The following is a 25,491-nucleotide window of genomic DNA, read 5'->3' as shown; positions in this document are numbered from 1 at the left end:
TCCATCACTAGACAGATGTCTCCCTCACCACCTGTACATCCGAGCGCTGAAACAGGCTTATTTTATTCCCATTTGCTGAGTTTAATGAGAACCACATGCAATAACTGAACTTGGCCCTCTGACTGGCATCAAAATTCATAGCCGTGATTTGACCAGAACATTTAGTTTCAATAAAACAACTGTGTTTTCATGGTTCAGATGAGGAAAAACGCTGCATATTTCAAAGCTTAATGAAACCATCAGAGATGCAATGACTCAGATGGGTAATGACTGTCCTCATCATTTAGGTTTTGACTCACTGTATTAGTTTAACCGCTTTGATGCATGAATTGTTTAATCGCAAAGTAAAATATTCTTAGTGATCCTTTACTTCAAAACAAGACTATAATCATTACCAATATTTTTCTCTGCCAAAATGATTCATTTTAAGAGAGTTACACATCTGGCCACAGCAATAAAAAGACAGTATTTCAGAGGTACTTTGTGCATTATCACGTTTGTCAGCCAATTCTTTGTCATAAAATAAAAACACAGGCTACATCTGAAATCGCATACTTCCCTACTAGGTGAAAAACAGTATGTGAAGAGTAATATGTACAAACTCACAGGCTGCATCTAAAATTGCATACTTCCGTACTATATATAGTAGATGAAAAACAGCATGTGAAAAGAGAAGTACTGTATGTCCGAATTCACAGGCTGCATCTAAAATAGCATTCTTCACTAATATACAATAGGCAAAAACAGTATGCGAAGAGTAGTATGTACAAACTCACAGGCTGCATTCAAAATCACATACTTCCCTGCTAGTAGGTGAAAAAGAGTATGTGAAAAGAGTAGTGTGTCTGAATTCACAGGCTGCATCCAAAATCGCATACTTCACTACTATACAGTAGGCGAAAACAGTATGCGAAGAGTAGTATGTACAAACTCACAGGTTGCATCTAAAATTGCATACTTCCGTACTATATAGCAGATGAAAAACAGCATGTGAAAAGAGAAGTACTGTATGTCCGAATTCACAGGCTGCATCTGAAATTGCATACTTTACTAATATACAATAGGCAAAAACAATAGGCGAAGAGTAGTATGTACAAACTCACAGGCTGCATCCAAAATCACATACTTCCCTTCTAGTAGGTGAAAAACAGTATGTAAAAAGAGAAGTATGTCCAAATTCAGAGGCTGTATCCGAAATCGCCTAATTCCCTACTATATCTGAAAACAATATGAGAAAAGAGAAATATGGCTGAATTCATAGGCTGCATCCAAAATCACAATCTTCCCTACTATACAGTAGGCGAAAACAGTATGTGAAGAGTAGCTATGTATAAATTCACAGGCTGTATCCAAAATCACATACTTCCCTTCTATATAGTAGGTGAAAAACAGTATGTGAAAAGAGTAGTATGCCTGAATTCACAGGCTGCATCCAAAGTCACACACTTCCCTGCTATATAGTAAGCAAAATATAGTATTTAACGTAATGTCATAAAGTAATTACTATTACTTTATTACTCAATTCAAAAGAAGTACCTACTCAGAGAGTATGTGATTTCGGACAATCACTGGGACATATGAAAACATCAGTCACAGATTAATTAACATCAGTCACAGTCACATTAAACCCTGAAGTAAGTGATAGATGCCATGCGTCAAAGAGTTAAAAACAAAGTAAATATATTTCCCTAACAATTTCTCTTTTTCTCTCTATTTATTATACTCTACTTCAAGCGCCAGCCTAAATTGCCGGGAACAATACTAGAAGACCATTACAGAGAGACACGGAGCTGTGTTGCAGGGCAGATATGCCAGTGGTTTGACTGTGCTCAGGGCAAATCACTAAAACCTATGACAGGATAAAGTGTGTGTGTGAAAGGGGCCGCAGTAATTACTATTCTTCATTGTGCACTCTGCAGCCAAAGAGCTGTGTTTGGCCAGAACAGGTGTTATGAAGCAGTCCAGAGCATACAGAGCATTGTGGGAAAACAGCAGCATGAGAGTCGGTGATGATTTATGGTGTGCACTGTAAAAATGTTACAATAAAATCCCGATAATGGTACCATTACCTTACCATATATTGTTATATATACACATACATACATACATAGTATAAAATAAACCATATTTTTGTGATTTGAACAAAACATTTAACATGAGCAGGTGTTGTTGTTGTTCTCAATATTCAGAGCACTTGAGAGTGATTGCTTTTTTAAAACAACACAATAAACATTTTTAGTAACATACACTCCTGACACAATATTGCCGTGTATGTTTGCTCTGCCAACAAAGCCAAACTCCAAACCACGGCATTACGCATCTGATTTTTGAACGAATCGTTTGAGTGAACGATTCTATGACTCACCAAGACACTAGTCAACTGAATGAACCAGTGTGTTTGAATGAATCGACCTAATAAATGATTCAATTAATCACTCGAAGGCTGTGTCCGAAAGTAGGTGAGTAGGTACTTATTTAGTGACCACTAAAAAAGTACATTCTATACAGTCTGAATGTGTCTAGTATGTAATCTGGATGTACTACATTCCCCATTTTGTCATCATCAACTCCTCACCACCAATATACAGACCGACATAATGACTCAAAGCAAACAAAGGTATGAAGAAATAATATAACACAATAAATAGATATATGAATCACACCATGTAGCTATGAAAATAAATAACTACCATTATGCTATTGCCACAGTACAAGTCCTAAAACACTTTGGAGGCTAAAAGACAAAAACATTCGTTCTGTTTATTCTGTTCAAGAAGATTATAGACGGTAAAGAAGATTATAAACATGAATCGACAGTGAGCTTCTGGTGTGATATTCAATTTGTTTCTCTTAGAGCAACAGTCATCATGACTATCAGAGCCCTGAATGTATGTGTCATTCAAATAGATTCAAAAGCACCATCTCTTAAACCACATCAGCATCCAGAGAATGAAACCGATGAAAGTAATGACTGTTACCTGGGAAACGGTGGTGACAGCAAGAGAACATGTTGTGAGGAGATGTGGAGTTCTGTGTAATTTACGTGATTTCAGGGGATGTGGTTTGACCAGGTCGTATCAGGATTTGCATTGAGCCTGATAATGGAGGGAAAAAATAAACTCTTCATTTACCTTTTTTAATCTATTTGGTGTTTGCATATGCTGATAGTATTCAATCTGAACATAGGGCATGTTTTCATTTGGAGGTTTAAAAACAGGTAAAAGAGGGTAAAATCTGTTTATAATGCATCCGATTCTGTTGACATAGTAATTAACCCCTTAAAAGGGAAAAACATCAGCAAACACTCTCCAATCAGCCACCAACAGGCTAAAGAGCCTTATACACTCACACAAAGCACTCCAACATCTACCACATTCAGTTGTTGATGCAGGTACTGTAATGATCATACCAGTCCTCTGTTTCCAAGGTTAGTTTCTCCTAGCAATGCTAAAAAAAATAAATAAAGAAAAATCAGCTGCACCACCGAAAGCTTGCGAGCAGCATGTCATTAGTAAAGGTAAATGAAAGGTTAGAATCAATTGCAGCATATAATCCAGAGCCTAACTAACTCGGCCAGGTAAACAACAGGGGGGTTTTAACAACCTCACAAAGACCTGCGAGTGTTTTTAGCCTCCTGCCTGATGGCTTGTTAGCAAAGCTGAAAATGTATCCACAGGCAGTCTTTCAGGTTCTTTAGAAAACAGTTCTTTCGTCATTTTCAAACACATATTATTGCATTGTGTTTTGCAATTAATTATTATATACTTTCTAAAATGCTAATTTGTCATTTAGCTGCAACTTGCTGGCCTGAAAACATCTGTATTTATGCTATATGTGAACAAAGTTGTATGATTAATGGTTTGAGAACATATGAGGTTTGACGTTTGAGCTTGAGCCAATTACGAAGTTCAGAAAATTGTGATTATGTTGTAGATATTGTATTATAATCAAAATTACAGTGTCAGTATTTTTTTATTCTTTTTTATTAATGCAAGAATGCATTCATTATAAAAGTTACAAAAAAATTCAATTTCAAATAAATACTGTTCAATTGAATTGTTTTCAATATTGAAAACGGCAAGAAACATTACTTGAGCAGCAAATCAGCTTATTAAAATCATTTCTGTAAGATTATGTGACACTGAAGACTGGAGTAATGACTGTGAAAATTCAGCTTAGGAATGAATAACATTTTAAAATATATTCATATAGAGAACAATATTATTTTAAAATGTAATTATATTACACAACGTTACTGTTTTACTCAGAGGACCTCAGATGATGCCAACACTGAAACAACATACAGAACTACCACATTTTGCTATAAGTTTGATTGCATCATATAATAATTGCTGTTAATAGTGTTCATCGTCTGTTTGATTACGTCTTTAATTGATTTTTCCATACATTTCTGCCATATGTACATTAACTGACAGTCACCACTGATAAGCTACCACTACATATTGTAGAAACTTAATTTGCTATAAAGTTGCTTTGCAACGATTTGTATCGTGAAAAGCGCTATACAAATAAACTTGAATTGAATTGAATTGTATTTTTACTGTACTGTTGCACTTCTTTCAAAACTTTTTCAAAAATGTTTTAAAATCATTACCGCCCCCACATTTTTTGAACGGTAGAACATTGTGGAAAATTGTTGTCAAGCTGGATTTAAAAAAAAATGAAAGCTGATGCCTGTGCAAACAGAAGATATGGAGCAAATATTCTAATTCTGACAAAGATCTGCCCAGTTAGACAAGAAATGTCTGAACTACATGAAAACTGACCAGGCAGAGTTTGTTTTGTTTTGTGTGCCATTTAGTTATGGTTTATTTTAACTAGTAGATACCACAATATTAAATCACCATGGGCAAAAGAGTACTAGAGAAAATATATGGAAAACACCAAATGAATTTGCATAAAGACACAATCTGTTCATGTATGTCTACTTTTCTTCCAGAAAAGTGCTTACTGTAGCACTCTACCTTTGTTTCCAGGTGAAGTGATGCGCTCCCGATTCCCAGCTATCAGAATATCTTGAGATTTCATCTAGCTCTTTCTGTTTTGTTTTTGCAATATGCATTAGATGGTCAGCGAACGGACTGTGAGCAGCCCAACGACGCGAGACTATATCTGGCTCGACAGACTCTGAGTTTCAAAGCACTCATAAGCCACAGAAGCACAAAGAAAGAAACCATCGCAGACCACTTCTGATGTGGAAAAGCAGCAAGTTCAAGTCTACTAAAATGCATGCAGACAAGGTGTACAGCCATGAAACCGAGTTCAATGGTCAGCCTAGGTGGATGACTACCATTCAACCGAGAGTGATTTAGGAGTCTGTAATCAAAGCTCACAGAAGCAGTCAAAGAGATCTTCTGTGGACAAAAATGCCGTATTTGCACTCAAAGTCATCTGCTTTTTTGCAGAGAATGAAGTTTGAAATCGAGAAGATAATTTTTTTTTTTAAATTTAAATCAGCCTTGACCTAAGTCTCTCTTTCAACTCGGTTTCATCATTAAGCTAGCCACGTGTTTCCAAGTCCGATTCGAGAAATGAAATGCCTCAGCAGCAGCTGGCAGCAGCACTTGTCTCTCAGAGGTTTGATCTTTGAGCAAACAGCCAGCAAACTTCAGCACCATTAATAAAACTGCAACATTCAGTGGCCAAAAAATATTTGGACACTTCAGCAACACTGAAAAATGTTTGAATGTCATTATTTTGTATTAAAACATAAAATATAGCACAAACACACTTTTCAAGCTAAACCTGATGCATAAAGCAATTTGTTGAGTTTTAAATGATAAAACAATAGACATAATGTACAAAATGAAATCAAAAGGTAATTGGACATTCTTTCTGCTCGTCAAAGGCTGTGAAAAGGTCATTATGTTAAAATACACTACTGGTCAAATGTTTGGAATAATTGATTTTTTGTAAATGTTTTTGAAAGAAGTCTCTTATACTCACCCTAGCTGCATTTATTTGATAAAATATACAGTAAAAACTGTCACATGATTCTTCAGAAATCATTCAAATATGCTGATTTGGTACACAGTTATTATCAATTATTAATAATGCTTCTTATGATCAATGTTGAAAACTGCTGCTTAACATTTTTTTTTGTGAAAAACCTGAAACTTTTACAGGATCCTTTGATCAATAGAATGTTCAATGAACTGCATCTTTTGTAACATTACAAATGTCTTTATTGTCACTTTTGATCAATTTAATGCATCTTTGCTGAATAAGGTATTATTATTATTATTTGTAATATTTGTAATATTACTGTAATATTATTAAATTAAATTACTAAATGAATTGTGATTTTAACGGTAAAAGACTGTAAAAATTCTACAGTAAAAACCTATTAATTGGTTAATGGTAAATTCCCCTGAGAGTCCCCTGTGTTACATTTCACATTTGGTGTTTTTTCATTGAAATAACTATGTTTTTTTCTTATCAGTTATGTTCATTAGGGTTATATGTTACATCAGTGTTTATTTGCATTACGTTAGTGTTGTGTGTTACCATGATGGTGTTTAGTATTTGTGTGAATGACACAGTGCACCTTCTGTATATATATAAGTTTTTTTTTTTCTCAGCTTGTGGAAAGCTACATGTGTTGAGCTTTGGTTCTTCATGTGACTTTCTCACCACCTGCTTATCAGAGTATTACAAAGGTACTAAACAGATTTCAGAACTTCGATAGGTTGGTATATTAAAATTATGTCAGTTAATGAAATGTGGTTTTTAAATGTAAATGTAAATTAAGTCCGTAAAATCCAAAAATGATGCTACCATAGTTTTTACCACAGCTACCAGTCTTTTACTGTACATTTTATGGAATTTTTTTTTACAGTGTACCAAACTATTAAATAATAGTGTATCATGGCTTCCACAAAAATATCAGGCGGCACAACTATTTTTAACATTCATAAAAATAAAAAAAAAATGCTTCTTGAGCAGCAAATCAGCATATTAGAATGAGCTTAGAATGCCATCACAGGGATACATTTAAAAATATATAAAAAATTTAAAAGACAGATATTTTAAATTGTAATAATAATTCACAATATTTCTGTCTTTATCATTAGTGAGTAGGGCTGGACAATAATTCAATATCAATATGTATCGCGATATAATTTTTTTCAATAATGGTGATATGATTTTTAAAAGGAGACTCTAAAAGTGCCTCCTGCTGGCAGAGAATCAGTTTGCATTTTCAATAAGCCCGTCTCCAGCAACATTTCCAGTTTTTGTTGTTGTTCAATTTTTTTTGCACTTTTCATACCCTTTTTTTCTGGCTGAAGCACATTTAATCAGCCTACACTACCAGTCAAAAGTTTTTGAACAGTAAGATTTTTAATGTTTTTTTTTTTTTTTTGAATTCTCTTCTGCTCACCAAGCCTGCATTTATTTGATCCAAAGTACAGCAAAAACAGTAAAATGTTGAAATAATTTTACTATTTAAAATTGCTTTCTATTTGAATAGATTTTAAAATGTAATGTATTCCTGTGACCATACATAGCTAAATTTTCAGCATCATTACTCCAGTCTTCAGTGTCACATGATCCTTCAGAAATCATTCTAATATGCTGATTTGCTGATTATCAATATTTAAAACAGTTGAGTACATTTTTTTCAGGATTCTCTGATGAATAGAAAGATCCAAAGATCAGCATTTATCTGAAATAAATAGAAATTTTATAGAAATGAATACTTTTATTTAGCAAGGATGCTTAAAATTGATCAAAAGTGATGATAAATGCATTTATAATGTTACAAAAGATTTCCATTTCAGATAAATAGTGTTCATATCGATATCGGAATTGTATCGTATCGACCGAAATTAAGAAATACATCGTGATATAAATTGTGGCCATATCATCCAGCCCTATTAGTGAGTAAAAGAGAATTCTTTCAAAAAGAAATAAAAAAACACAATTCCATTATTATATAAGTCTAAAACAGCCAAAAAAGTTTTTTTTTTGAGAAAAGCTGTTTGCAGATACTTTCTTTCCTATTTTGTTATCTAAAGCAGTGACATTTGTACAGTTTTAAGTGTGACTTAAGTGTCTGAAATGCTTTTGGGCCACCGTAGGTCAGGACCGAAGTGCTTATCAGTACTTTGCCTTGTCGGAAGGGACGCCGTGACATTTGCAGTGTTGATTTAGTGAGAGGCTGAACCCTCCCGCAGAGCAGGAATGAGAGCTGGCTAGAGCCTCTTGGCTCACCTTCACCCTTCCGCAATTCTGAGTCTCTCTGTCTGATTGTATTTGACAATGGCAAATCAAATGGTGTGCTGTGTGAGGCTGCTCTTTTCCCAAAGGTTAGCCAACATACACCTTATCTCACAGGGGTACTCGGGGAGATAAAAATAAGTGAAGAAACCACACGAGACATTTCATTCCAAATGTATCCCTCTTAAGAGCTTGACAGGCATTTTCTACAGTTTTTTTTTTTTAAAGAGAGTTGCAAGCTATCTATAAAACGTGTGAAGTCACAACTTATCAAAAAGCGTGGAGAAATTTATTCACAGAGAAAGGCTTTACTCAAGCAGAAATGTATGAAAAGAGTACCAAGAGATTTCCACACACAAATCTTGAATATTTCACCTTTAACTGACTGGTGAACCAAATCCAAAGTGCCCTCCAAAGCACACAATGCAAGAAACACTATATGAATACCTTCTGATGAATCAAGAGAAATGTGACAGCATAAAGAAGCCTGCAGCACAAAACAGAGGATACGTGTCCTTGAATAGAGTTCTAACATTAATTCAATGCATACAGAACAACAACTGCCAAAAATTCACTCTCCATTTATCACAGGGACTGAATTGTAACGCTTTGGAACAACGCATGGAATCAAGCAGAGCTTTTGGAGTCAAAAGTCTAAGTTTGGGTAACTTTCTGTATGCCTCAGAATCAGATGCAAAATCGCTTCTATTAACAGTTTGTTACAATAATTCAATAATAATTTACATCATCATGTGGTCCCTGACATCCTGGCATGGTCTAAAATGTTCTAATAAAGCCAATAAAGTTATTTTACATTTCATAGTTCAGTTTGTGGCAGACCTAATTCAGCTTGTAGAAACAAAGTAATTTAGTACCCAAACATAATTTGCGTGTATACTACTGCTGAAAAGTTTTAAAAATACTTTTATTCAGCAAGAATACATTAAATTGATCAAGTTCAAAATTACCTATTCTTTTGAACTTTCTATTCATGAAAGGATCTTTTGCCATCACAGGAATTCATTACTTTTTACAATCTATTACAGTAGAAAACATTCATTTTTGCATTATAATAATATTTCACAATTTTACTGTATTTTTTACAAAAGACTTAAGATGTACAGTAAACAATCAATTATTAAAACTAAAATGTATGCTTTGCAAATTAATAAATGGCAAACATATTGATTAAAAATGTCATTAAAAAATATATTTATGAAATATAATTTTTTTTGCCATTAATTTATTAATATACAAACAGCCAAGAGATATCAATTAATTTTAGTTTTAATAATCTATTGTTTAGTGCAGTGTTTCCCAACCGGGGTGCCGCGGCACCCTGGGGTGCCATGGACAAAAAAATTTATAATATTAAAAATATCTGACACACATATACATATATATATGACACATTCTGCAGTTCTTCCCTGCTGTACCGAATATCGATACTTTTCAAAGTATCATATCGAAGTTAGAAATTCAAATATTGTGACAAAATTAATTTTGTAGGGTGCCACAAGTTTGTTAAAATTTCCAAAGGGTGCCGCGACTAAAAAAAGGTTGGGAAACACTGGTTTAGTGTACACCACAGTTCAAAGGTTTAGGGCCGGTAAGATCTTAAAAATACAATAAAAACAGCAATATTGTTTAATATTAGTACAAATCTAAAACTAAAAACTATTTTCTATTGTAATATTTTTTAAAATGTAATTCATTTCTGTGTTTACATTTCCAGTACATTTTATTAGTAAAATTTCAGCTAGTAATGTAATGTGATTCGTGAACGATTCATGAACAAATGATTCTGAATGTTTTTTGCAAACCGATTCACTGAAAAGAACTGACTCAAAATAATGACTCATTCACTACACTGTGTGGTCTCCGAGTCCAGGCTGTTTGTCAGGTCTAGGTTTTCGCTCCATCTCTCCCAGGCGGGAATGGAAAAGGTGAGGTAGGTTTTGGGGCATCTAGGTTAGTGCATCTGTGGCAGGTGGGATTTAATCAGTTTAATCCTTGTACTGGAAGCAAGAAACCAAGCTGAGAAAGAGAGATAGAGAGAGCGTGGGAGATCTTGCGATGTGGTCACTCGCTTGCATCCTGCAGGTCTCTAGCCACCTGGTGCAACAAATGAGCGGCAAAAAGAAATCATATTGGACCTGCACTGGCTCAGATGTCATTTGAAACCTAATCTAAACCAAACCAATGAAAAACCACATCTTTGCACTTCAGTAAACACATACACATTGCATTTGTATTTTCACATAGTACTGCCCTGATATTTACAACCACGAGACAAAATAAAAGCTGAATTTGTGCAATTATTGTAGAGTACAGTAAATGAGGGTGGAGGTGAAGCTTTTCAGATCTGGCTGGGAAAACAAGCAAGACCAGTACTTTGAGTAAATTAAGTCCTCCGGAATTTTGATGGCATTCCAAACCCAGCTGAGAGTGACTTTTCCTTTTAAATGACCCTCTGAGAATGATTTCATCGCTAATTCCTAAAAAAGGTCTTTCCAAAGGGTGTATGTTATTAGACTGGGATAATGTTTCTTAAGCTTTTGTACAGGGGAAAACAGATACTGTGGTTATGACTTAATATTTTTTCTGGCTGTTACTATTGGAAGCGCAGAAACCCACTGAACGGGAAACTGAAAAAAGGCTGCGGTGAGATACAGCTTGCAGAATTAAACAACAGGAGAAGACTCCGAATCGCAGAAACACTCATTGCTGACAGTTTGAGGACAATTTCCTACGCCAACAAAGGAAAATGTTTGGGATTAAATGAGCACACATCAGGCCCGGTATAGAGGGGCTTATTCATCCTTGCCATAGACGATGAACATTCATTGCTGCAGCTATTCTCTGAGAGCGCAGCCGGACCCACACATCTGAATTTGATTCTCATAAAGGAGATCTCCACAGAGAGAAAATAATTCAGCCCAACAGTAGACTGTCTCTGTGATCTAGTGTTTAGAATATCCGCGAGCAGGTGCATGATTAAACTCGACGCTGGTTTGCTTCTGCTGTTTAAAGGAGTAGTTCAGACAGAAAGGAAAATCCTGTCATCATTTATCCACCCTTATGTATGACTTTATTTCAACCATGGAGTTACAAAATTATTCATCAGAATTTCAAAGCAGTTCTTTTCCATTTAATAAAAGAGCATAGATATAAAAGTGGTCCATACGACTTATGCACTATATTACAAGCATCATTGGTTTTTGCGTGGCCATTTGCGATGCAGTTGGGTGTTTTTGAATTGAATGCAAATGACATTTGAGCGCAATGTGGATTTACTGTTAAAATTTCAGTCTGTTTCTCACAAAAAAAACCTGTCATATAACTTCAGAAGCCTTGGATTCTAGTGCACAAGCCACACTTTTATGATATACTTTTATAGAGCTTTTTTGGAGCTTGACAGTCCCAGTTCACTTTCATTGTATGGAAAAGATCAGCCTAACACCTCCTTTTTTTGCATTTCACAGAAAAACATAAACCCTATGGGTTTGGGACAACATTAAAAAAATGATGTTTTCATTTTTGGGTGAACTATTCCTTTAATAATTTGTAACGGACACTTCTGCTACTTTACATGTACTGGTACACGTACTTTACATGTAAGATGTTTCTTCTCCATTACTGTCACCTGACAGACTTTGGGTTCCTTGCCACTGTTGCCTTTGGCTTGCTTAGTTAGGGTTTAAAAACAGTTAATATTTAGAAATATTATTAATTTGACTGCACTTACAGTATTGGATAAGAACAAAACTTGAACTAAGTTGAGCTGGAAAATGACAACTGTCTTCTATAGAGCTGCTTTATAGCTGAATTGAATTCATTTCATTCGTTCTGATGAACACCGCAACAGCAACACTGTTATTAAACTGTATCAACACAGAACTGACTTCACAGAATTACTTAACATTCACAGTGTTACTTAACTAAACGGAATCAATGTTGAACTAAATTGAGCTGAATTATGACACTATTGTCTTTTTAGAGCTGCTTTAGAGATAGAAATTGTATTCACTTCATAACTGAAGAACTTTGCAACATTAATACTGTCATTTTCATTTTCTTGTGCTCTATACTGTAAATAAATGTGACCAGACTTAGAAGAATTAAAGGAATGGTTCACCCAAAAATAAAAATTGTATAAAAAATTGTATGAACAAAAAAATATCAAAAATATTCCAAATATCTTCATATGTTCTACAGAAAAAAGTAGTACAGGTTCGGAATGACATTAGGAAGGAAATGATGATAGAATTTTCATTTTTATGCATTATCCATTTAGGACAGATTATTTCAATTAGCATTAAATTATGATCAGGCTTGCTAACATCAAAGTTTCAGTAAGGCGACTCAGAACTGAAGAAATACTGAACACTGTCCTATTCATTCATCAATGAGGCTTTTGAGGACAGCACTTAACCCTCGGTTCCTCCTGAAGGATTGTCCATGTAATTAGTGCACCGTAATTCACTTTGGATGGGAAATGTCTGCTAAGGGCGAGTAACTTCCTTCCATCCCAAAGATATTCATTAGTAAGACGACAGCAGGTCAATGATATTAGCTTCAGCTGATACGAAGCCATGCAGAGGAGAGTCTAAAAGAGCAACAGAAAAATCACAATGTAAAATGTGCTGAACTACACCTTAAGAGCATAGATGGAGTGCTATTATAACAGCAGCATTCAGCTCTTGATCCACCACCCACACACCAAGTTTACATGTTTACAAACTAGCTGGTGCACTGAGTACACAGAGTGTCTAAAAACGCTCTTTTATAATAATTAGATTAAAAGATAATTATGTGTTAGAGCACTGCACTAAAAAAAGCTGCCTAAATAAATTATGTACTTCCTGCAAAACTGCTCACTGGTGCAAAAAGAGTAATTATCAGGTTTGAATTATTAAGATGCACTGAAATCACACACACAAACATTGTCCACTTTTATGGAGAGTGGAAAGATCAAGAAATGGTGTACGTCAGATTTAAGCCTGCATTGTCTGCATGTGCACCAGAGCTCAATGTGTCAGAGCATGTGCACTAACTGCTAGGTCTCACACACACACACACACACACACACACACACACACACACACACACACACACACACATTTTAAAGTCGACATGAAGTGCAATTTGCAACCTATTTACTTCCATAACCTGATATTTCTAAATGATGGGATTTGAGAAAAGGCACACTGGCATTTAAAGTCACAGTTGTCTCAATTTTAAGATTTTAAAAAGTTTGGGGTCAAAAGTTAAAAAATGTTTTTTTAAGAAATTAATACATTTTATTAAGCAAGGACGCATTCAATTGATCAAAAATTACAAATATTTACAATGTTACAAAATAATTATATTCAAAAAATGCTGTTCTTTTGACCTCTCTATCTATCAGTGCATCCTTGTGTATTATGATTTCCACAAAAAAAAAAAAAAAAACTAAGCAGCGCAACTGTTTTCAACATTGATAATTATAAGAAATGTTTCTTAAGCACCAAATCAGCATATTAGAATAATTTCTGAAAGATCATGGGACAATTAAGACTAGTCATATTGCAGCATACAAAGTTCGAATTGTGAGATATAAAAGCACTTTGTAATACAGCACATAGACACATTGAGGCACAAATGAACAATTTTGAGATATAGTCACATTGTGTGATATAAAGTTGCAAGCATGTGACAAAGTTACAACTGTGAGATATAAAGTCACACTGTGAGAAAGTGAGATTAGATTTGTGAGATAAATTCATATTGTGACAGAGTTGCAATAGGGCGACAAAGAAAAAAAAAGTAAATGTGATCAATTTTGATTTCATGTTGACATCAAAACATATTTTTGGATTTAATAAGTCTGGGCTTAGTATTGAGATGCATGGCTGTCTAATTTAACATGTTATGTCATAGAGGAGCTCTCATCTTCCTATATGAAACCAGATATAATGACCTTACTGTGGAAATTTTTAGGAAAGAGCTTTAAAGCATTGTCTGCGTATACATAGATGAGACACATGCACAATGGCTGTCTGCTGTGTGTTTGTGCACTTGCAGATGGATCTATACATGGCTTATACCTGGGGAATGCATCTCTATTGTCCAAATGTCACTGGCAGGTCAATATTTGCCACAGTTCATTCACCGTGTTGTCAGCCAGGGTTTACTGTATAGTTGATGCTGTGTGCATGCAAGCATTAACATGCATGTAGTCACATATAGTAAACACAATCAATTAGTGGTCAAACAGTGAGGGTTTTTTGCTGAGAGAGCAGGGTGACTGACTGATGGAGATATACTGTGTGGAATGCAGTTGAATTATAAGATGCTCAATTTAAATTACTTATATTGGACTTTATTCATAAAAATAAGGACAATACGTTTCTGAGTACTTTTTATTTTTTTCAATAAATTCATACAAGGATGCATTAAATTGATCAAAAATTACAGAAAATACATTTCTGATGTTACAAAAACATATTTTTCAAATAACTGCTGTTCTTTTTAATGTTCTATTCATCAAAGAATCTTGAAAATCATGTATTACAGTTTCCACAAAAAAATATGAAGCAGCACAACTGTTTTCAACATTGATAATTATAAGAAATGTTTCTTAAGCACCAAATCAGCATATTAGAATAATTTCTGAAAGATCATGGGACAATTAAGACTAGTCATATTGCAGCATACAAAGTTCGAATTGTGAGATATAAAAGCACTTTGTAATACAGCACATAGACACATTGAGGCACAAATGAACAATTTTGAGATATAGTCACATTGTGTGATATAAAGTTGCAAGCATGTGACAAAGTTACAACTGTGAGATATAAAGTCACACTGTGAGAAAGTGAGATTAGATTTGTGAGATAAATTCATATTGTGACAGAGTTGCAATAGGGCGACAAAGAAAAAAAAAGTAAATGTGATCAATTTTGATTTCATGTTGACATCAAAACATATTTTTGGATTTAATAAGTCTGGGCTTAGTATTGACTGACTGTCTAGTGTAAATGGATATGATACTGAAATAGACCAACTATTAGCCAGCTTACATGGCTTTATGAAGTCAGTCATAGATCATGAGTGGTGCTGAAAAGTAAACAGAAGGCATAATTCTGGCACATTCTCTGTCAGACTAGATGCCACAAAGGGTGATATAGGCTGTCCATCGCAGGTATAATGAGCCCGTCTCTTTAGACGGCATAGTGACTGCGGTTGGATGAAACTACTTAATGCGACACATCTGCTCAAGTGTGTTTTTTCAGTGGAGCCATTCACATGTAGACGACACACGCAAAGCCATCACTATTTCAGGCAAATCTAATAATGTCCTAAATTCAATTTAAATGCAGATTTACAAGCCAGTGCTTCAGGTCCGCATCAGAGCGAGAAAGAAAAGGCACAGTCTGTGCCTTTAAACACAATTTGTGAAAATGAAGTTGGTGTGGCTTCTAATAAAAATCTCCTGACAACGGGATAAATGAAATAATGCCTTACAATGAGTGTGTGTCCTTGTGCTACAGAGAATGATTAGATTGCCAGGTGATGCAATGAACAGCTTGGAATTACGTGAGCATCCACAGGTCACAACGGAGCATTCTCATGCTGCTCTATCTATCTATCCATCCATCCATCCATCCATCCATCCATCCACCCACCCATCCATCCATCCAATGGTGGAAACGGCCTTCCATAGTTAACTGGTCAAAAGTGGCAGTTAATGCTTTTTACATTGTTACAACTATTCTTTAGAACTTTCTTGTCATCCAAAAATCCTGAAAAAAGTATCACGGTTTACACAAAAATATTAAGCAGCACAACTGTTATCGATTATTATCAATAGAGTCCTCTTCAAATAGTGTCTCATTAAAATCCAAATACAGAAGAATTCACATTCTCAAAGTGTCGCTGCTGTGTACCATCTGTTTAGTGCACTCAAACAGTACTTCACAATAAAATGGGTTAACTTATCTCAAATACTGGCTTTTGAGTAATACATACAAGAACCAGACCGCTACAGATTGTTTTGTAACACATTTTGTGGGAGATGATGGTAAAGTTTCGCCCCCTCCCTCAGGTGTAAGCATGAGAGAAGTAGTGTGGTATTTGTTGTCTAGAGAGGGGGCAGACCTACTAAAAGTGAGCGTGCAAATGGAAGCGAGGTCCACAAGTTAAAGTGCAAATGAGCAGATGCATTTCAGCTATACCGAGAAAGGTTACCCTCGCTTTCTCAATCACCCTGTGGAACAGTGGGTGGTGAATCTTTTACTCTTATTTTACTCTATATATATACCCCGGAGTGACTCACTGAGATTGACTCAATCCACCTGCAAGAGATGGTGGATGGAAAGAGAGATAAAGGCTGGAAGAAGACGGAGGAGGTGGAGGAAGATGAGGGTGGAATCAAAGGGCAAGAACTGAAGCAAACTTCTTGTGTTTGGATGCTCAGAAGATGCAATGCATCCCACCACCAAAATCCACAGCTGTCAGACCCTCACCATCAGAATGAAGTGCAGGAGATGTGCGTGTCCGCAGATGGATCGTTTGGTGTAATATACTCTCATGTTGACAGAAGGATTAGAGGTTCTCGGGAGGATAATGACTGGGAGACAATGCTCTGGGAACGTTCAAGAGATCCATCACCTGCTTTCTGGGCACCTGTGAACTTACAACACTGAGACGTGCCAGCAATGGGGCCACAGCTAAATTTGTGTCCACTCTGGGGAGGATGGGAAAGGAAACATTCAGCTCACTGAGAGACATGCATCAGATACGTAATGTTGGCGAAAAACAGCATGAAAGAAATACCACCAATATCAAATATACCAAAGCAAAACCACCAGAAGAAAGAAAGAAAGAAAGAAAGAAAGAAAGAAAGAAAGAAAGTAGACTGTGTCCAGTTATTCAGCTACAACACTTCAGCCGAGAATGCCTGACATGTTGGCAGCTTGTCAATAATATGATTACTAGTTTCCCTAGGCGTTTTCTGAAAACTGTATCTAGACGAAAACATTCAGTCCTCCCAATATCACAGTAAACTGTTAAAAGCTGGGATGAAGAAAAGGGAAGAGTAAAATCAAACTAAATATTTACACTTCCAAAAGAAAATGTGAGTGCTTTTGCAAAGAGTCTTCTAGTGGTTTGATACTATTGCTAAGATGCTCTGAGTGGTGTTTAACACAGTTGCTAGGGTGTTCTGTGTGATTGCTAAAGCTTTTCCAGGGGGTCGCTAAAGTGTTCTGAACGTTTTAGAGCAATGTTATGTGGTGTTCTAGGTGGTTGTTAGGTAGTTAATAGGGTGTTTTGCTGAAGTGTTCAAAATGGTTTTAGTGTACTAAAAAAAACAAAAGTGGTTTTAGGTCTCGCTAAAGTGCTGCTTTGCGTCAGGCCAAACAAAGCCCATTAGTCGCTCTAAATTCACTGTAAACCACAGCTTCTTGGGGCTTATTGATTTTATAAAACGGTTACCACACAATACATATATTAAAGGCAAAATATATGTATAAGTATGTTACTTTTTAAAGTTAAATCATTAAATATCATCCTTCCACTAGAAATACTGATGTCAAAGGTGTATGTTTGTAATAATTTACAACGGCTTTGAATGCGGCTCAACCAATCAGAAGCAAGGACTGGAACTATCCGTTTAAATTTTTAAGGTTACGGTCACACAAGATTGCACTCCATTCACTTCCACTCATTCACATGCATAAGTTGTACACCAGAAATGCAAGAAGTTTCATCTTCCGCTGGGTACCAAAGTTGATCTGTGAATTAAAAAAAACAAAGACATTTATTTGACCAAAAGAGGATCTAAGCAACAACAGAACACACAAACTTAAAAGCTTACTTTGGACCCCATGTGATTTAAAAACCCAGCATTACTGCAGCAAAAATCTATGGAATCCTCCCATATTGGACGAGCTACTCAATGAAACCCCCAAAAAACTCCTAACCCCAAGTATGAATAACAATAACAGTAATGTCTGGCTTAGCAAGAAGCACTGATAATTAAAAGCTCACAATAAAATGCAAATAGATGCAGCGCAAATCAAACACAGAGATTTACGAGACTGTAATGTTCGGAAAAGTGGGAGATCACAAAACGCAAACAATCGTTAAGTCACCAACATCTGTTCTGCAAAGAACAATAACAAGATCATTAAACCGGGCTGTCACGGGATCACTGGCACACGACTCGGGGAGCATGTTTCATTATTCACACTAAGAACATTCCCTGTCACATTCAGCGAGCGGAGCGACAAGACCCCCTGTTGGAAACAGATCTGCATTAACAAACCTCCGTAAAGAGCGAGTGATACAATTAGGGCTGCACGTGTTCACCTGATTGTCGTATAAAAGCCAGGCCAGGATCAAATGACACATTTGTGCTTTCCATGTGGCTCGGCATAAGCTAACACGGTATCCGAGTGGGCTGTTTTTGCTTTTAACACAAGAACGGTCAAAAACGGAAACGGAAATATCACTCTCTTAAGATTACACTCGGGTTTGCTGCGACCAATGTGCTTGTATCCAAACGCAACTCTCTTGCTTTGCAAATTACTTTCATAAAGTGATTTTATCAGCGGCAGTACTTGTTGTTTCAGCTCTGTGGTTTCCATGGAGACTAAGGAACAGCAGGAACAGGAGAACCTCTTGCCATGCTCGAGCCCTAACACTTGTTTCCAAGCCTGACTCTCTCTGGTAACAACATCCCTTGAGCAGACAGACACATAGACATACAGACAGACTGAATGCACCCTCCGGCCACCCCTGTTAATGTGCTTTGGGTGTTTTTTTGTCAAAGAATCTCAAATGCCTGCTAAAAGCCAGCTCTGAGCGTTGGCAACTTGGCACGACACTCCGAAACCCCAAGGGCTGGTTCGAAATATACCTTGCGTCGGCCCCGGTAGGTTTGCTCTTGTGCCGCGTGGGCTATGCTCCAAGAGACTTCTCTCTCTCTCTCCCCAATGTATTCTCTGATTTTACTTTATCAAACAATACTGGCCATTAATATTCAGTGCAGTGAGAAGCATAGAAGCGCATGCAAATCAAATCCTGTCAAGGGGATTATTGCATTGCTTAAAGCTACGGCTGACACATTCACTATGTACGTCTTCCGTGCCATTCCTCCTGGTCAGGAGTTATGCTTTTGCATCAGTTAAAACCAAAACGGCGGCTGTATTAACCTAAGGTCAAAGAGAGAGGCCTGTAGATTTATCACTGTTACTGCTGACAGAGTTGTTTGCTATAACAAATGTTTGCAATTACGATTACTTCGCAGTGAAGCGTGGAAGAGCGCTTCGACTCTAATTACAGATAAGAGACGGGAGATCAGGTCCACAAATGGTGACCAGGGTAATTGTCATGCATATCAGTGCAGTCTACCATGGCAACACAAGACACTTGGTACCTGCAATCTTATTTCCCTTAATGATTTGGGAATATTTTAAAACAATGGACCTCAGAGTCTCACTTGTTTTGCATACTGATATATCTGAGCTTAAAGGGAGAGTCCATCCACAAATGAAGTTTCTGTCATTATTCACTTACCCTTATGTCGTTCTAAACCTGTATGACTTACTTTCTTATGTGGAACACAAATTATGATATTTTCAGGGTCCAAACAACATTGTACCCCACTGGCTTTCATTTTATGGACCAAAGAAATTAATAAAATAAAATATCTTCACAGAAGAAAGAAAGCCATATAGGTTTAGAACAACATGAATATAGGAGTATATGAAAGTTTTTAATTAAAGGTTATTTTAAAAAATGTGAATGAACAGAATGGTAAAAATGGAGTGTGAATTTCATAATTTCTCTTCTTAGTAAATGTGTCTCTATAATTAAGTCATACAGTCATAAAGTTATAGCAGCCATTAAACAAATATATCTGACCACAGAATCTAGTATTCCAGAGAGCTGTTTTTATCAAATTAAAATAAAGTAAAATAGGATGCACTGAACTAAACACTTGTCATGTGCCTTTATTTATGGTAACATTTTTTGTATAATTTTTTTTCCACTTAATATTGGTTGGTCAATCTTTGGTCACTTTTCTGCAAGAAAAAAGTATGAAATATTTTATACTTGTACACAAGAAATTTAAATTCAGTGAGAAATTCTGTTTGCAACCTATTTTGCGAATATACTAAACGTACAGTGGGACTCAAAAATTGATTGTATTGTTAAAAGTGGGTGATATAAACCAGAATGGAGCCAGATGTTTGAAGTAAAGGGGTTTGGTGACATCACAGAAAAAGTCATTTCAGAGGTGATGCAAAAATACATTTAATATTTAAACCTTAAAGGTAGGGTATGTAATTTTTCAAAAACACTTTAGAAAACTGATTCGGGCCGAATAGCAAAACAAACGTGTAGCCAATCAGCAATAAGGGGCGTGTCTACTCGTGATGTGGAGGAGAGAGCTTTCAGTGCATGGGACGGACATTAGCCGAGCCGAGCGACAGAAAGATAGAGATGGCGGATAAAAAACAAAAGAGGAAAATGTCTGCGGTTGAAAACCATTTGAAATTTGTGTCAGCACGTCATAAATAGAACCCGGCAGCAGTTTTCTGTCGGGGATTTGTACAGGACTGGAGGGTATGAATCATAATTAAGATGGTCTAATCTGTCTCATGAAGTCAAGTATAGCAAGCCAAAGAGCATTCCTTCTTTCAACACTCAACTATCAGATTCCTCTGACAGAAAGAGGAAACGGTGATAGAGAGAGAGAGAGAGAGAGAGAGAGAGAATAATTAAGATGGTCTAATCTGTCTCATGAAGTCAAGTATAGCAAGCCAAAGAGCATTCCTTCTTTCAACACTCAACTATCAGATTCCTCTGACAGAAAGAGGAAACGGTGATAGAGAGAGAGAGAGAGAGAGAGAGAGAGACAGAGAGAGAGAGAGAGAGAGAGAGAGAGAGCACACGCTTCTTGCTTCTCCCAAGATCAACAAAACCTCTTTTGTTCACAGGGGATGATGCTCAAATACAGTGCTTAAATATTTAATCACATATACACCAATTTAAGAAACCTGATTATGCAAATGCCTCCTCAGTGAGAGACATTATTTTCTGATATCAAATGATGTAAAATCTGCTTTGAAACATTATTTTGGGTATATGGAATGCCGTGAATGTTTGAATATATCTGTGTGGGCATAAAAACTTCTAAAAGTGGTAGTAGTGGGTGAACATTCCTGGATGAAAAACTAAACCAGTTTTCGATTAGTATTCTGTATTGAGCAAATGATGAGATGAGAAGTCATGTACTACACCTCCACACTGTGAAAAGAACATGGATGCACTTGTTTGAAAGAGAGAAAACAATAAATAAATAAATACCACAGGGGGAAATAAACAATTTATTAAATGTATTATTTCTTTTTTTGTGACAAATTAAATTAAATAATTAAATAAAATGTTAAAACAAAACAAAATAAAATATAATAAAAAAAAATAATAATAATAAATAAATAAATAAAACAAAACAAAATGTCCATAAGTTGTTTTGGGGAAAAAAAGGAGTCACAATGATTTTTTTGTGTTAACTGTCATTAAACCACAAATGCTGTCAAACTATAAATTATGTGATTTCTGTGCCACTAATGCCACTCAATAAAACTGATTTTGTTTTCAAACTGGTTTCCATGAGCACACACAGTCTTCCCTAATCCAACAGATCGTCTCGCCCCAAACTCATGTCGGGATACTTAAACAAACAGCACAATGTTTTGATATAGCCACAGAGCCACAGTGTTTACTCTTTTCGGTCAAATCACCCCATAAATGGCTTACTTACAGTCTCTGCACACTAAAATGGGGCATAAAAAAAGTATTTGAATGTTAAAAAAAAAAGCTTGCACTGATTCTTTTAGTCACTCTGTTAGTGCAATGGAGCTGCAAGCTTAACGAAGCTGCTAAATTTCTGGCAAAAGACTGAGCCCCCAGGTCTTCTCCACGGGGGGCTTCGGGAGACAGGCAGACAGCTGCACAGCGACCATCAACAGCAATTTCAAGCCTTCGCTCCCCACAGACATGCCTGATTCCAAGTCGCACTTCTCTGGAATGTGGCACTGCGTTAGTACTTCATCGAACGAGGCGCTCCTCGGAGAGGCTTTCCATCGCGCTCGTATCAATGAGCTTTTGAAGGAGCCCGATCCCTCACGAACACCCACACGTCGGTGGTTGAGCATGTAAGCCGCAATGTCATGCTACGAGGGTGATCAGCATGCATTCAGAGCGGGTAGGTGTGAGTATGACGCGAAAAAATTCTGGATAAAATATGCTCAGCATGAAAATAATTGAGGAGAACTCAATCAAGTGTGTCAGAAAGCCAACAATTGAACAAATGATGACAAAACTATACATCTGGTCATACTGTAAGCCGTCAGGTATTATAATATCAAATCTGATCTTTAAATGAACTATCAATTGTCTTTATTGCAATAAGGATACAGTCAGTCTGTTTAGAGAAGTTAACGTCAGCCTAAGGTGTCGTGCTGTATTAGCGGTGGCACAAACTTAACCCACATAAACAAAATAATGGTGCTGACAAGATCTCTTACATAAATCCAGAGCACAGTTCTATTTCAAAGCTCAGTTCCCCTGGCAAACAAACAGCAAAGCGAAACAGAATAAATCACAAGCCGCTTTCAACTACATATCTGGTTTGAAGGCAGGTCCATTCTGACACATTCTTTCAGATGTTTACCACTGTGCTGCACAGGAAAAGAAGCATGCAGACGAATCGATGCCGTAAACCGTACTCACCTAAGAGCATAGCTGTGTTTAGGCGCAGCTGGTGAGGGTTTCTGTGCCGGTCAAGCTCAGTGATGAAGCACTTGTGCAAGAGCAGTCCGTGCAGTATTATAATATCAAATCTGATCTTTAAATGAACTATCAATTGTCTTTATTGCAATAAGGATACAGTCAGTCTGTTTAGAGAAGTTAACGTCAGCCTAATGTGTCACGCTGTATTAGCGATGGCACAAACTTAACCCACATAAACAAAACAATGGTGCTGACAGGATCCCTTACATAAATCCAGAGCACAGTTGTATTTCAAAGCTCAGTTCCAAACAGCGAAGCGAAACAGAATAAATCACAAGCCGCTTTCAACTACATATCTGGTTTGAAGGCAGGTCCATTCTGACACATTCTTTCAGATGTTTACCACTGTGCTGCACAGGAAAAGAAGCATGCAGACGAATCGATGCCGTAAACCGTACTCACCTAAGAGCATGGCTGTGTTTAGGCGCAGCTGGTGAGGGTTTCTGTGCCGGTCAAGCTCAGTGATGAAGCACTCGTGCAAGAGCAGTCCGTGCAGTACAGCGCTGACAGAGAGAGAATACACTCTGAACGCGTGCTGCTCTTAGCTGAGATGAAGCGGAGAGAGAGAGAGAGAGAGCGAGAGAGAGAAGAGAGAGAGAGAAGAGAGAGAGTCTACCCAGAGATGTAGTCGGCAGATGCGGCTCCCACAGTCCCTCTGAGCGTGAAGAAAAAGGGAAAATCTGGGTCGCTGCGCTGTGGATGTGGCACGAGAAGCTGTGTAAAATCAGCAGAGCAGCTGATCAGACGGGGTTTTGGCCAATCTGCTTTGGAAATCGCGCACCTGGCTGTGATTCAGCTCGTAGGAATCTGGATGTCGTAAATCAGGGGCAACCCCAGGCTCACTTTGTGAACGCTGGAACACAGACTCAGAAAGAGTCAGTGTTGGAGAGTGAGTGCAATAAAGGCTCCAGTTAAGATTTGGATCAAATATTAAGCAAAATGTCCCTTATGAAAGTAAGGTGTGGGGTGCACTAATAAATCGAGAAATATCTAATGTGCATGGCTAAAGAAATCCTGTTTACCATCATGTACCATTGTATATATCATTAAAAATCTAATTTTCATCATATTAACATGAACATGAGTAGAATTCTATAATAAGTTTTCACTGTCACTTTTGATCAACTTAATTTCACATAGCTGACTTCTATTCATTTCTTTAAAAAAAAAAAAAAAAAACACCGTCTCTAAACATTTAATCAGTAATATATACATTTACGCTACTTACCAAAAAAAAAATCTGCTAAAATGCTAAATATATAAATTCTGTGGTTTATTGAAATCTCAGATCAGTACAGTACAGTAAATATGTGCTATCCGATCCTTTAAAGACATATTGTGGCCAGTGTTGCCAGATTGGATGGATGATTTCCAACTATAATGTATTCTGGTATAGAGCTGCAATGCAGATCTAGTGCTCTTGATGTTTGGCGCGTTTACACGCAGTGTTGCCAGATTGGATGGACGATTTCCAGCCCAAAAGCTCACAAAAACCGCCCAAAACTTTAACTGTCAAAATAATGTTATAGAATATGTAAATCATGGTTGATAAGGGCAATTTTAACTCCTTAAAACAAAATATTGACGACAAAATTATATAAATTATAAATAAGGTACATTTCGCAGGTAAACGGATCAAATCGGGGCGAATAGCCTACGTTAAAGAGAATTAGGCTACCGAACATGAATAAAATATGCAAGCAGACACTGTCAAAACGGCAATCATGAAATTAACCGATACCCTCGAAACAACACATGCATGGTTTTCAATGTCAGCAGTCAGAATAATCCAGTTTAAATGCAAAAAGTGCCCAATATAAGTGATAGGAAAAAGCAACGTAATTAGCAGGTATTTCACACTCGTTCATGTGCATACCATGACAGTCAACTCAAAACTGTGTCATTCACTGATACTTAATTATAATCCGACAATTAAAAAAATAACAACAACAAGTCTTTCGTGAAGTTCATATAGAACATAATACAGAACTTTGCACAGTCAAAACTAATCAAGTCTAGCAGTTTTCAAGGATTTATCAATCTGGACATTTAAAAGAAAAAAGACATGATTGTATAAACCGACATATTTAGTTTCGGTTATGATTAATTCAAACGTGCTCTGATTTCGGAGTTGCAGTGATAGAGCCTTTGTCATTGCGCTTGCGGAGGAATGTAGACACTGACGAGAATGAATGAGCAAAACTAATAGAGCGAATAGAACGGCTTGCAGTTAATGAAGAGCACTTCTAGATCTGAACTTCTAGAGCACAGTTTCTTTAACACAGTTACATCTGTACACCACCTCTCATTGATGTAAAAGCATGTCCCACCGCCGCGTGATTTCCCAGTTGATTCTGCGTCGCGATCCGCTCTGAACAGCTGAAAGCCCGGGAGACTCAT

At 36.7% G+C, this 25,491-nt stretch overlaps 1 protein-coding gene across 2 annotated transcripts in view; it reads right to left on the bottom strand.

Annotated features, from left to right (window-relative positions):
• znf385b (zinc finger protein 385B) overlaps window positions 1-23,629 on the bottom strand; it is a 62,205-nt gene extending 38,576 nt beyond the window's left edge. Inside the window, exon 1 of one of the 2 annotated variants that reach the window (XM_016445613.1) lies at window positions 23,494-23,629. In XM_016445613.1, coding sequence (XP_016301099.1) covers window positions 23,494-23,503 — 10 coding nt within the window. In that variant the 5' untranslated portion in view covers window positions 23,504-23,629. Of the gene's footprint in view, window positions 1-23,031; window positions 23,089-23,493 lie in introns of those variants that run through there. The other variant, XM_016445614.1, reaches the window with a different exon arrangement.
• Window positions 23,630-25,491: the final 1,862 nt, after the last annotated feature.

Source organism: Sinocyclocheilus anshuiensis, unplaced genomic scaffold (genome assembly GCF_001515605.1).
Source record: "Sinocyclocheilus anshuiensis isolate Anshui unplaced genomic scaffold, SAMN03320099.WGS_v1.1 scaffold179, whole genome shotgun sequence".
Classification (NCBI taxonomy): domain Eukaryota; kingdom Metazoa; phylum Chordata; class Actinopteri; order Cypriniformes; family Cyprinidae; genus Sinocyclocheilus; species Sinocyclocheilus anshuiensis.
Note: the sequence above shows the minus strand (reverse complement) of the source record. Positions and strands in the feature narration are given on the sequence as shown.